The sequence below is a fragment of the Gadus morhua genome, chromosome 23, assembly GCF_902167405.1.
Source record: "Gadus morhua chromosome 23, gadMor3.0, whole genome shotgun sequence".
Lineage (NCBI taxonomy): Eukaryota > Metazoa > Chordata > Actinopteri > Gadiformes > Gadidae > Gadus > Gadus morhua.
The window spans coordinates 20000561-20015522 of record NC_044070.1 but is presented as its reverse complement, the minus strand read 5'-3'; the positions used below and the strand labels follow the sequence as shown (position 1 = coordinate 20015522).

General features: G+C 43.5%; 1 protein-coding gene across 1 annotated transcript; it reads left to right on the top strand.

Annotated features, from left to right (window-relative positions):
- Positions 1-2336: 2336 nt before the first annotated feature.
- Positions 2337-13835, top strand: LOC115537690 (NACHT, LRR and PYD domains-containing protein 12-like; the record flags this gene model as incomplete). The annotated part of the gene is made up of 9 exons (XM_030349736.1): positions 2337-2391; positions 2720-4386; positions 4960-5111; positions 7334-7507; positions 9419-9592; positions 10004-10177; positions 12333-12506; positions 12681-12727; positions 13219-13835. Coding segments are annotated over exons 1-9 (3222 nt in total), but the record flags the coding sequence as incomplete, so codon positions are not given.
- Positions 13836-14962: the final 1127 nt, after the last annotated feature.

Below are 14962 nucleotides of genomic sequence, written 5' to 3'. Positions count from 1 at the left end.
CTTTAGAGATGGAAATCAGTCTATTGAGAAGAGGTGAGGATTTATCAGATACTATACAACTATATCTATCAGACATCCTTTAATCCTGGTTCTTGATTTTCTAGAAGAGTCCAGAAGGAGAGAGCAGACTCCCCTGGACCCAGCTGTGTCTCCTTGAAGAGCAACTGGTCTATGGATCCTCCTCCTGACCTTAAAGATGGACGCCCCTCCAGAGAGGAGAGGTAGGAGTTTCCAACAAACTAGTAGTTTTACTGACTGATATTTACAATCAGGAAATTTTTGTATTAAAAAGATACTGTGTGTGTGTGTGTGTGTGTGTGCGTGTGTGTGTGTGTGTGTGTGTGTGTGTGTGCACGCACGCTGTCTCCACAGGCGACCACAGGAGAGGTCAAAGGTTACCAGTGCTCAGTCTGTACAGCAGCATCAAGCAGAGCTGATCAAGGTGTGTAAATGAAACAAGACATTTGAATTCAGCTCCAAACAGGGGCGCCGTAAAGGGGGGGGGGGGGGGGAATTCATCATAATCAAGTTAATATATTTCGAGTGAAAATGTTATCTAAAAAACGTAGCAATTTAAACAAACAAGAGGTTTGTTCCTCCATGTTTGGCTAAATGTTCAGTATAGTCCATATATTCCACCTCTCTCTCTTTATTGCATGGTTCAGTCTTGCGTGGATCCAGTTTTCAGCACAGAGTCTTCCACTCGGTCAGCTTACAAGCAGAACAGACGGAGAACAGACTGTCAGTAGTTTGACACGTCGTCGTTGATGTAGAAGTCGTGGTATCAGAAACAGAGAGCTGAGAGGGAGGAAAAGGTCACCCAGTTTATACAAATAAAGGTTTTTATTTATTTACCTTCCTTCCCTATCAATCAAATAGTTCTTCATAAAACATGAAATTCATAAATATGAATCAATAAATGAGGGAGACAGGTGGATGACCCGGGAAGTCTGTTTATTTAGGCCTTCACTAATTTTCTTCTACTTATCAACTATACAGCCAGGGTAGGTCTGTGAATACTGACCCCTAGTGGTGAAAAGTAATAGCAGAGTATGAAGAGAGTCTGTGTCTTTTCTGTCCCATTTTACTGAGGTGTTTAGAGCCAGAGTAACATTACTGGCATCTGACAAACTTTGGGAACAAATTGACCAAAATGTAACGCACCACTGCATTTCATGAATTTCTCAAGAGGAAAGCCTTTTGCCAGAACAGCAACAGTAATGAGAGATGCCACTCATGTATAGGGCAGGGATAAACGATTATTTTTTAAACGATTAATCTAGAGATAATTTTTTTGATGCATCGATTAATCTAACGATTAATTTTTTCAGTTCGATTTGATTATCGATTTTCTCCCCATTAATTGACTAATAGCAATTTATACATGTTGATTTACATATCTGAATGAAAAAAACATGAATTGCTTAACATTGCAATACATGTTTATTGCCTTTAAATTCCAAAATAAAAGTGCAAAGTAATGCATTCTTAGAAGTCTACGTTGCTCGGTCATCTGGAGCTGCTCTCGGGTGGGGCCTCTTCAGGAGCTGGTGAATTGCCGTGGTGCTAGAATGGAAAGCCGTCTCCATTTTGCAAAGACGACATATCACAGAATCGTTTCCTTTTACATTAAATAATTCCCATACTTTAGAGGAATGAGTGCGTGGAGCCTTGCACTTATGAGAGTCTGAGGAGCCACTCGCGTTGCTACTACGCTCCGGCGCCACCATCTTTGTTTTGGGTTTTTTGAATCGACAAGTATTTTTCACGTCAACGTAATTTATGCGTCGACGACAACGATGACGTTGACGCATTGTCCCAGCCTTACTCATGTACCTCTTACATTCATACATCAATGGTCAATGACAGCAGGCTTAGTATTAGGTAATTAGCAGTACGCTACACTAGAGCTAGTCTATCAATCTATGGGTGGTCAAATGGATTTTCTAGGCTGGTGGGAGGTCTAGGTTGGAGGCCCAATATATTATTTGATAAGGCCCACAATCTCTAGTGGTGCCCCTGGCTCAACATGGGCAATAAAAGCATCTCTTGTGGAGCTCCAGTTTTCCCTCTATAGACCAGGGAGACGTTAATCTAGGACAGATGCTTCTGATGTCCTCGGTTAGTTCAAAGTAAAGTTCTCCTTGATGTTTGTTCTGTTCCAGAGGGCTGAGGAGAACGCACACGCTTTTCTAGACAAGAAGCTGAAGAAGCTCTGGAGGGAACTCTTCTCAGATTACCCACAATGCTCAGAGAGTCAGAGGGAGGACGAGGAGGAGGATGGTAAGAAAGAGGAGCAGAGGAGGCGCGCCATAGAGGGAGTGGTAGACATCACAAAGCTCTGCCTGATGGAGATGAACCAGGAGGAACTGGCCGACAAGCTGGGCAGTGGTAAGATACTCATATATAGGTTAAATGGTTTGATCCAGATATGTAAGGTCATTGTGGGGGTATCAGGTTGACTGGTTTGATCCAGATATGTAGGGTTATTGTGGGGGTATCAGCTTAAAGAATTGTAAACATTAAACTGCAGAACAGCAGAATAACTCTTATTATGTCAGGTTAACAAGTCATTGATACCACTGATACTCAACAACGACAGCACTACTAATAAAGTTATAAGATCCATATAAAGTAGAATTTTGTAATACTTTTTTCTTTACACCAGTAATATTGCTTGGAAATATGAATGGTATGTTTCTTCTGGTTTGGGATTTAGGAGCTGTTGCGGTCCAGTGGCAACATGAACTCAAGGCTCATCTGAAGAAGAAGTTCCACTGTGTGTTTGAGGGAATCGCTAGAGCAGGAGAGCAGAGACCTCTGAATGAGATCTACACAGAGATCTTCATCACAGAGAGAGGCAGTGGAGAGGTCAACAAGGAACACGAGGTCAGACTGATTGAAAAGGCATCCAGGAAAACAGCCAATGAGGAAACACCAATCAGATGTGAAGACATCTTTAAACCTGGACAAGATAAACCAATCAGAACAATAATGACAACCGGAGTGGCCGGCATTGGTAAAACTCTCTTAACCCACAAGTTCACTCTGGACTGGGCAGAAGGCAAAGCCAACCAAGACATAGACTTCGCATTTCTCCTCACTTTCAGAGAGCTGAATTTACTGAAAGGGAAAGAGTTTAGCTTACTGGAACTTCTTCATCAGTTTTCTGTTGAAACCAAAGAATCAGGAATCTACAGATACGACCATGACCAAGTAGTCTTCATCTTGGATGGTCTGGATGAGTGTCGACTTCCTCTGGACTTCCAGAACAACCCGATCTGGACTGATGTCACCGAACCGACCTCAGTGGATGTGCTGCTGACAAACATCATCAGGGGAGTCCTGCTTCCCTCTGCCCGCATCTGGATAACCACACGCCCTGCCGCAGCCAATCAGATCCCTGCTGAGTGTGTTGACATGGTGACAGAGGTGAGAGGGTTCACAGACCCACAGAAGGAGGAGTACTTCAGGAAGAGATTCAGAGAGGGGACAATGGCCACCACAATCATCTCTCACGTCAAGAAATCTCGAAGCCTCCACATCATGTGTCACATCCCAGTCTTCTGTTGGATCACTGCTACAGTTCTAGTGGACTTCTTCAAAACATCCCAGAGAGGAGAAGAGGTGCCCAAGACCGTGACTCAGATGTACAGCCACTTCCTGAGGGTTCAGTCCATACAGGGGGACAGGAAGTATCATGGGCGAGCTGAAACCGATCCACAATGGAGTTCGGAGAGCAGGGAGATCATTGTTTCTCTGGGGAAACTGGCTTTTAACCAGCTGGAGAAAGGCCAGCTGATCTTCTACGAGGCAGACTTGGCAGAGTGTGACATCGATATCAGAGCAGCCTCACTGTACTCAGGAGTGTTCACGCAGATCTTTAAAGAGGAGTGTGGACTGCACCAGGACAGGATGTTCTGCTTCATCCATCTGAGCATCCAGGAGTTTCTGGCTGCCCTTTATGTCTTTCTGTCCTTCATCAACACTGGTGTCAACCTGCTCTCAGAAGAACATCCAACCTCCAGGGAAGCTGAACTCCTTCCCCTCTACCAGAGTGCTGTGGACAAGGCCTTACAGAGTGAGAACGGACACCTGGACTTGTTCCTCCGCTTCTTCCTGGGCCTCTCTCTAGAGACCAATCAGATGCTCCTACAAGGTCTGCTGGGACCAAGAGGAATTAAATTACTGGACAATCTAACAAAAAACGTTCCATCGGGGCAGACAGGAAGGAGGTCACAAATCAATAACCAAATAGTCCATTACATCAAGGAGAAGATAGGTGGAGATCTCTCTCAAGAGAGAAGCATCAATCTGTTCCACTGTCTGAATGAGCTGAATGACACTTCTCTAGTGGAGGAGATCCAACAGTACCTGACATCAGGAAGTCTCTCCACTGAATCTCTCTCCTCTGCTCAGTGGTCAGCTCTGGTCTTCATCGTACTGACATCAGAAGAGCAGCTGGACGTGTTTTACCTGAAGAAATACTCTGCTTCTGACGAGGGTCTTCTGGGGCTGCTGCCATTGGTCAAAGCCTCCAAAACTTCTCTGTAGGTTCACTCATAACATGTATTAACAATACAGCACTATACATAATACTAGAATATAAAAGTTGTAGTAAATTCAGTTGTAGTGCACTAAGAACATGTATTGCAATGCACACAATACAATATATATAATACTAGAATACAAAAGTTACAATAACATACAACATATATCTGTAGGCATACTTATAACATGTTTTACGATACACACTATATACATAATTCTATAAAAGTTATATTATGATAGTTTTCTGTTATAGCATTTTTGTTAGTATCAACATTGTACACCTAATAGGTAACTACCATTTAAAGATCTAATGTATAATCATTTGTTCAACTATCAGAAAAGTCTTTAATCACGGTTCTCAACATGTTCTGTTTTTTTGTGTGAAGGCTGAACAGCTGTAAGCTGTCAGAGAGATGCTGTAAAGCTCTGGCCTCAGTTCTCAGCTCCAACTCCTCTAGTCTGAGAGAGCTGGACCTGAGTAACAATGATCTGCAGGATTCAGGAGTGAAGCTGCTCTCTGCTGGACTGGGGAGTCCACACTGTACACTGGAAACTCTCAGGTCAGTTTTACTAAGTGTAAACAGTTACACCACAAGGTTCGGTTTCAGAAGACTTTTAACTACTGTCCCCTGGTTTGAGAATCACACCTAAATGACGTCAAACTATATCAGATAATAACTCTGTACCTTTGATGACCACATGTATTAGAGTGGTGCCATTGGACATATTACACCTTGTTGTTTATGTGGGATGCGAAAATGAAAACATGAAAAAGTAATCCCAAAGTTGACATTTTCAATTGTAAACACAAAATATAATAAAAGTGCGTTCCCATATTCCCCTGTTAACAGGTCAGTGGTAATTAAACAAATGAAGTTGCAGTATTTGCATCCATCAAAGTTTATCGGTCTAATTAATCCAGCAGCCGGACCAATGTAGACCCTGCCTTGGCTGAACCTCTGAAGCTAAGCAGGTGGGCTTGGTTAGTACTGGATGGGAGACCAACTGGGAACACTGAGCTGCTGCTGGACTGGTGTCGGTTGGTGGCCAGTAGGTGGCACTCTTCCCTCTGGCCAGAGCATAAATCCTGATGCCCCAGTGCAGTGACGGGGACACTGTGCTGTGGAAGGTGCCGTCCTTCGGGGGAGACGTAAAACCGAGGTCCTGACTCACTGAGGTTATTAAAGATCCCAGGGCACTTATCTCCAAAAGAGTAGGGGATTCCCCGAGTCCTGGCTAAAACTGACCAATCAGGCTCATTCATCTGGCCCCCTATTCATCCCTCTGTTTAAATGGCTGATTCTTTAATTCTCTCAGTCCACCTCAAGCTGTGTGTGTAATTGATTGATTGAAATGATTGAAATTCTTTATTGACACATGCACAAACGTAAGCATACAAATTTACAAGTAAAAAGGATAACACATATAAGCCCATGAGCTTATTTCCATTGTGGTCCCTTGGTGGTGCAAGCATGTATACAGGTGTATGTAAGTTTGTGTGTTAAAGATAATGTACATGACAATGGGGTCAACAAAGTAAAATATGACATTCCAATCACACATTCACGATTCATGTGTGGTGAGCGTTCTGGCGCAGATTGGCTGCCATGCATCACCCATGTGGATGCTACACATTGGTGATGGTTAGTGAGGTCCCCCCTTCACTGTAAAGCCCTATATGAAGTCAATGGAAGGGGACTTGAAAAGCGCTATATGAATATATATTTAATTTCAAGTTCAGAAATTTATAATTTCCATAGGAAAAACTCAACAATTTCTATTTTTTGTTGCCATGACTTTATAAGGTCTTTGTTATGTCATAATTTTTTTACAGATATGCTTCATATATTTTTTATCTTCAGAACATCAATTGAAGACATAAAAAACAGAACAAGGTCAAACAATTTAAGATGTAGAAATACAGAACAATATATGTAGAAATACAGAGCAACATAAAACAATTGAATATGAATAAATACAGAACAACATAAAACTATTGATTATGTAGAAATATAGAGCAAATACAGAACAAAAAACGATTGAATATGTAGGAATGCAAAGCAATATAAAAATATTGACTATGTAGAAATACAGAACAGCATAATTGAAAATGTAGATATACAAAGCATCATAAAACGATTGAATATGTAGGAATACAGAGCAACATAAAAACGTTTGAACATGTAGAAATACAGAACAATATGAATCTATTTTATATATAGGACTACAGAATAACCTCAAACGTTTGAATATGTAGAGAAGCAAAACCCCAGAGGGGTTTCATAGTCGTCCTTGTTTTGAAGCCCGGTAAAAGTGTCTGAAGTCAGGAAGGGCAAGTGCCCTTAGTGTTTTAGTTTTTTGTAAATGAGCTTAAGCACATTTATGATGGTTTATCAAAATAAAAGGTTGAATTAATGAATCAATAGTCTTACAGAAGGAAGCATTGGGTCTGATAGAGCGCTGAAGGCCCTCCTTGGCTCCACAGCCCTCTGCTTCGTTAGGTCTGACTCTGTTCACACAGAGTTCAGGATCCCTACGGCCATCAGGGGACTGCTGGAGGAAGTTTGAATGTCCACATTCATCTCCTTGAGCTCACTCCCTGATCCCTGATAGCAGCGAGGAGAGCCGAGGCGCTAGCATCACTGGACGTACTCCCCTCCAGTGTGGCCCCATGGCGGCCCTGTGCTGTTCGTTAGCTACACCATGTTTCTCCTGTGAGCTGGTTTGATCTTTTAAGCACTTTTAATCTCACTTCCTAACATGTTCTTTTTATTGTGTGCAGGCTGAATCGCTGTGGGCTGTCAAAGGGATGCTGTGCAGCTCTGGCCTCAGCTCTCAGCTCCAACTCCTCTAGTCTGAGAGAGCTGGACCTGAGTTCCAATCGTCTACAGGATTCAGGAGTGGAGCTGCTCTCTACTGGACTGGGGAGTCCACACTGTACACTGGAAACTCTCAGGTCAGTTTTACTTAACGTGTAAACAGTTCCGTATCAGGAGACTATTAAAAAACGACTACTTGCCCCTGGTTTGAGGATCAATCCTAAATGTCGTCTAAATATATAACCGAATGACTCAGTACCTTTGCTGACCACGTTTATCAGGGTGGTGGCATTGGACATATTACACCTTGTTGTTTATGTGGGAAAATGAAAAGTTGAAAAGTTATCCAAGAGTTGCCATTGCATCTTTTCAATTATATACGCAAAATATAATAATAGTTCCCTCCCACAATCTCCTGTTAACGGGAGAGTGGGAGTTAAACAAATGAAGTCACAGTATTTGCATCAATCAAAGGGTATAGGTCTACGTAGACTAATTATATTTTTGCGAGCAGCACACGCGCGTGCGTGCGTGCGTGCGTGCGTGCGTGCGGTGTATTGCGTAACTGCTTTAAACCTGGTCTCCCGTCGGGTCATTCCTGTGCTGCTCGCCACATTATAATTAGTCTACATAGACCTATAACCTTTGATTGATGCAAATACTGTGACTTCATTTGTTTAAAGGGGACATATGCCATCTATCCGTCATACATCTAGGTGGACACGCCCACCTGTGATGTCAGAAGCTGCACAGTTTCAAAACAGCTTGTTTTGGCTAATCACACTCACACCTGGTGGTGTAATATGTCTCCTTTAAACATATGTAGTCACAGTATTTGCATCAATCTAAGGTTATAGGTCTACGTAGACTGATTATATAGTGGCGAGCAGCACAGGAATGACCCGACAGGAGACCAGGGCCCCGTTTCCCGAAGAATTGTTAGCCTAAGTGGTTTGTGAAGTTCGATGTACGAGCATCGTACAGTTTTCACACCGTTTCCCGAAAGCATCGTTGCGTAACGAACGTCAGGAAAACACTCATAGCTAACGAGGGCTCCAGGGGTGCTCGTAGGGTGCTAAGAGCATCGTTACTATAGCCTCAGAGGAGTCACCTGCTGGACATTCAGTGGTATTGGATGTGTTTTATTAAAACACATCCAATACCGCAGAATGTCCAGCTGGCACCATTTCGCGATACCCCCAAAACAGTGGTTGCCGCCAATATATTACTCATAGACTACTGTAAGATTTAAAAAGCAAAGACCGAGACAGAGTCAACAACAACATAATTTATTGCAGCAATTTAAAATTCCAAAAATAAATGCGCAGCCGAAATGTACCGATCAAACGCCACGTCCCAAGGCAACCCTCTCACATGGCATATAATACAATCAAATGATTCCATTGGTCTTGTGTGGGAGGTCGCTTTCGAGCTAAACTTGCTGTCTCCCTCTGATTTTAATTCAACCATTGTGGTTGGTCTTCGTATTGATTAATGACAGAAGACATACTGTACATGAATCATGCTGAGACCAGCGGGTGTCGGAGAATTTCTGCAGGCGTTTTTTATTGCGATTGTTTGCCATAAAGCACTGTAGGTGCTTCGGTGAGGCTGTGTTGAAGTTCATTATTAATTGGACCGTGTCTAGACAGTAATGAACATCCCTGAAATTTAGGTTCGCAAGATCCTTTGTGAGAATGATCAAGCTTGGATCCATCGTTATCGCGAAACGGGGCCCAGGTTTTAAAACACACACACACACACACACACACACACACACACACACACACACACACACACACACACACACACACACACACACACACACAACGCCCTTGGTGGCTTCCCCCCGAGCCTCCCAGGATCCTTTGCGGCACCCGGACACGGTGACCACGGCCGTGATCACCACAATATCATTTACAGAAGAATAATGTATCATCATTTTTATATAACTATCAGAAAAGAAAAGATTCTGATAGCTAACTATCAGAAAAGTCGTCTAAACCATTAAATCAGGGTTCCTAACATGTTCTGTTCATCGTGTGCAGGCTGATTGGCTGTCATCTGTCAGAGCGATGCTGTGAAGCTCTGGCCTCAGTTCTCAGCTCCAACTCCTCTAGTCTGAGAGAGCTGGACCTGAGTAACAATGATCTGCAGGATTCAGGAGTGAAGCTGCTCTCTGCTGGACTGGGGAGTCCACACTGTACACTGGAAACTCTCAGGTCAGTTTTACTCAATGTGCAAACCTTTACAGCACAAGAATCTTTATAATAAAAAGCAACAAAAAAACTTCAATAAAGACATTTAATGTAGAGATTTCAGCCGATGAAGTCAAAATTCACACCCCTAAATAATATCTCTGTGCAAGAATAACTCAACATATTTATATTGTTGTTGCCATGACAGTATAAGTTGAATGTTATATGAGTACAGTTTACTATTTTCTATTATTATTATTCTACCTATACACATGTAGTCAGGCTTTTTTTAAAGCTTATTATTAGAATTTAAATATAAATATGTTAATGTTAATGTTAATATATATATTAACATTGGCATAACTTATTTTTCAATTATGAAAAATGTTAAAGACATAAACACAGTAACATGGTCTTTTTATTTTGTGTGTGAAGGCTGAATGTCTGTCATCTGTCAGAGAGATGCTGTGAAGCTCTGGCCTCAGTTCTCAGCTCCAACTCTTCTCGTTTGAGAGAGCTGGATCTGAGTACCAATGATCTGCAGGATTCAGGAGTGAAGCTGCTCTCTGCTGGACTGGGGAGTCCACACTGTACACTGGAAACTCTCAGGTCAGGGTTAGGGTTAAACGTGTCTTTGGGTTTGTTTAAGAGAAAGGGATGATCCAGGACTAGGTGGGCTGTGATCTAAAGGAACAGACGACACGTGTCTAACGCCCAGTTCAGACCAAAGATTAGCCTCGCAACGACTTGCAACTCGCAACTCCTTCCATCTCCTTGCGACGAGACGGGCTGCGACGTTCTAAAAATGGGGCAGTTCAAACTGCTGCGCCGGGCGGCGCGTCAGGTGGTTTCCCTAGCAACTGTGAACGCTCTGGCACAGCTGAGAGCCACAACAGCATCAGCATCAGGCTAAAAAGTAGCCTAACTTAGGTTTGCGATTAGGTTGCTTGAGCTAGCACCCCAATTTACCCTCCCGGACCCTACACACACATTGGCGGTTTGTTGGGTTTCATTCTGATGTAAATGCGACGGCTCCGCGGTTCCGGGGGGGCGGGGGCTTGGGTAGAGGTGTTCCTGCGCTGTCTCCACAGAGACAACGCAGCGATATCATCATGAGCAGTTCTAACTGGAGAGAAAGTGACACGCGAGCTGCTGATCATGTAAACGCATTAAACAAAGGAGTTAAAAGATGGTGCAATCTACGAGAGAGACACAGAGGAACTGTCCATAAAAAAACAAGTGGTCAGGAAATTAAAGAATATGTTGGCGTTTTTGCACTAAATAGTTAATCGCGTTTGCAGCCTACGCTCAGATGTGAACTCATTCTTGCATGCGGGTGTCTTCATTCATAAAAAAATAAGAACTTTTGGGAGTATGCAAATTATTCTAAAGAGGTCTAGACCCTTTGCGCAACCCGCCTTCTCAAGTGAATCATGGAAGCCTGCGTCGTGAAGAGCGGGGGATTTGACCCCCTCGGTTTTACACAGGAAACTTGAGGTAAGACGGTGAAATCACCGGGTGTACCAAGCCGCGACCGTACCGGCTTGGCAGTGTAAAAAAAGCCTGAAAAGAAGAAGACGGCGAGTTCGAAAGCCGAGAATATGGAGCCGCAACGCATACTTCAGCGGCAGAAACAGGGTGCCTACGCCAATCTTTGTAGAGAGATTTCTATTTGCAAAAACAGAATTTGTGTGTAAAGGGGGGGGACTTGGCTATATTCTCGCCTTCCTACTTTGTAAAGCGCATTGTAGGCCTGTTGCTTTTGGGCCGATACTGCGCCCATTCCTTGATTCGTTCTGCCGCAGCACTCCAAACAATTAATTGTATTCCAATGTTCGTCCAATCCACTCCAATAGTGGTCCTGCATTGAGTTGAAATCCAACTCTAATGAATATATGGTCCAGTTTTAAGTTTCAAGAATATTTATACATTCCCAGGGCATGTTAAATGAGTGCATGCCATGCCACTCATAACACACTTGTAAAATGCAGTCGTCAATTGATGGAATGGGTTATTTCATACATCATCACAAACAAAATTTGGATTTAATCATTAAATTACAGATAAATAATACTGAAATGGCCACTTTTTGGTTGAACACATTTGAAGGAAATAATTACAATCCCCCAATGTTGACCTGAAGTTGGGGTTAGGGTCACGCTGCTGCAACTCTTCCCCTGCGACGTTCCAAAACAGCCTCGTTGCGAGGTGAATCTTTGGTCTGAACTGGGCTTAAGATCCCCACCAGAATGATTCAGCATCATTATTCATTTGTAGGCTGGGGTCAACATGTCAGTGGAGCACAGATGGGAGGAGGGAGGCCAAGAGGTCAGAGGAGGAACAGAACTTTACAGGACGAGGATTTTAGGAACATCATTTTTTTTTGCTAGTGTGTTAGGAATTATCAGGTTATTCTAGCTGACAGAACACTGGCCAGCTGATGTGAGGATGAGGGTTAGGGGTTGCTGTCTGTATGTTATGGATGTTATGTGTTATATGTTTTGTAACTCTGAGGAGTTGCCATTAGTGTAGACATGAGGCTCGGTGATGGTGGCTCTAGACGGGCTGTGATCTGAATTAAATCATAAAGCTTTAAATTGTCCATCATATGGAATTAATACTTTATTAATCTGTTTACTTCAGTAAGAACTATTCTCATCCAGATAGAATAAATAAAGGTGTGTGTGTGTGTGTGTGTGTGTGTGTGTGTGTGTGTGTGTGTGTGTGTGTGTGTGTGTGTGTGTGTGTGTGTGTGTGTGTGTAGGTTGTCTGGCTGCCTGGTCACACAGGAAGGCTGTGCTTCTCTGGCCTCCGCTCTGAGCTCCAACCCTTCCCATCTGACAGAGCTGGACCTGAGCTACAATCACCCAGGAGACTCAGGAGCTGCGCTGCTCTCTGCTGGACTGGAGGATCCACACTGGAGACTGGACACTCTCAGGTATGGAGAGGACAGCTCACCATTCATAGACAATGTCTCCTACAAGGATTCAACCCTCTGCTAGATGAAGTGGTTTGAAAAGGCAGCTGTAACTTATGTTGTGTAGAAAGTGATGAAGACGGCAGATGATGAAGGTGAATGTTTCATGCTGCTCTCACTTTGTTTCCCCCCCAGTGTGGAGCACGGTGAAGTGTGGAGGCTGAAACCAGCTCTAAAGAAGTGTAAGTGTCTGTTTGATTCATCACAACGCACACTGACTATTGAGCTGGAAAGTCCATCCACACAGCAGGAGGTGACGTCTGTTCATTCAGATATCTGGGAATGAAGCTGATGACTGACATCATGTATCTTACATATATAAACATTAACATAATTGCTGTGATTATATCATGAGTGATGATTTTACAACATTGGACATAACACCATAATAATCAGGATACTGTTAATCATAATTACATGTCTACATTATATTCAAAAACTATTAAATTATACTATCATCTTGTCACTATTATAATAATCATAATTTTGTTTTAATTCCTGTCATTACATTAGCTATGGCACATAATAATCATATTAACATGTTTTGAATGATGCATGTGTTTCACCTTAGATTTAAATTAGAGCTGGTGATGCTGTTTATTTAATAATGATGACGATGATGATTATAATTAATAATATTGATTTAGCAGCCTAATCGTGTTTCTCCCGTCAGATGCCTGTGAACTCACACTGGACCCAAACACAGCCAACGGACAACTCTCTCTGTCTGAGGACAGCAGGAAGGTGACGCTGGTTGAAGAGGACCAGTCGTATCCGGATCACCCAGAGAGGTTTGACTCCTACCCCCAGGTGTTGTGTAGAGAGGGGCTGCCTGGCCGCTGCTACTGGGAGGTAGAGTGGGGAGGAGAGGTTGATATAGGAGTGGCATACAGAGGAATGAAAAGGAGAGAAGGGGGTAATGACGGCGTGCTTGGATTGAACAACAAGTCCTGGAGTCTTGTTTGTGATGACGACAATGCTGCTGCTGTCTACACTGCCTATCACAACGGTAGTAGAACAGCCATACGTCTCCCCCCCCCTCGCTCTAACAGAGTAGGAGTGTATCTGGACCGGCCCGCTGGCTCTCTGTCCTTCTACAGAGTGTCCCCAGGTGGAGGAGGGTCCTCAGACACACTGACACACATCCACACCTTCCAGGCCTCCTTCACCCAGGAGGTCCTCCTCCCTGGGTTTATGTTAGATAAGAGTGGTTCAGTGTCTCTGGGAGTGTCCATTGTAGATACACAAACACACACACAGACCCAAAAAAAGAATAGAAAAGCACGCACATGTACACAGTCATAAACACACCCAAACCAACAAACACATATGTACATAGAAATTAACACACACGCACACAAACACATACACACACAAACGTATACAGACTTCAGTGTTTCCCACAGACCAAGGACCAATGTGTGGTGCGCGGGGGGGGGGGGGGGGCGACACAGCACGGCGACGCGGCCGTCAGTGAGTGTGCATGTAACTCTGCGTTTACATGCGGACACATCTGATCCGCATAGATGTGGAAGAACAGCTCAATCGGAATAGAAAAGTATCATATATATACGCCTCAATCGGTTCGGAATAGAATTCTATGCGGAGTATGAGAGGTGGTGTAGTCCGCTTTGGGGTTTAACTTGGAGCAGCTGCAGTAGTTCGCAATTGGTCCACTCCGTCTGTACTTTAATGCACACCGAACCTTACCGCTGTCAAGGAAATTGGATTTATTGCCTGATTCACGTCTTTGTTATTATCACTCCGTAGTGCTATGCAGAGATGAATGGACGGAACGATTTTTAGATTTCCAAATCGCGTTATAAAAAAAATATATATATATATATATAAAAAAAAAAAAAAAAAGGACACAATCAATTCGTGGCGTTCGATCTTGATTCTGTGGCGCCGCGCCACACAATGGTCTATGTATGGGAAACACTGGACTTAATCACACACACACACACACACACACACACAGAGACAGACTTATTTACACAGACATGCACACACACACACACATCGTTCATGGATCTAAACCCACAGCAGGTCTGTGTTCCGGTGGTAAGCAGCAGGTAACATCAGTGTCTCTCGTGGTTCATCTCTCAGCCCTCTCTGTGTTCAGCTGGGCTGCTGAGCGTCAGATTAGAGGGGGCCGCTTGGGTCTGGGGGGTCCTCACAGTCCTGACGTTGTTGAGGACCAGCTGTTAGGGGGACGTTTGAATACCTGTGGACCCATGGACGTACCTGTAGTGCATCGGGTTGTTGAGCAGCAGCTGTTGGTGCTCTGAGGGGTCAACCCGTTCAGTGGAAGTACAACACTTTGTGATTGATTTAATTACTCCACTGAACTCCAAATGCTGCATTTTATTGGGCTTCTGGAAGGTTCAGCATAAACCATGAAAGGAAGATCTTCT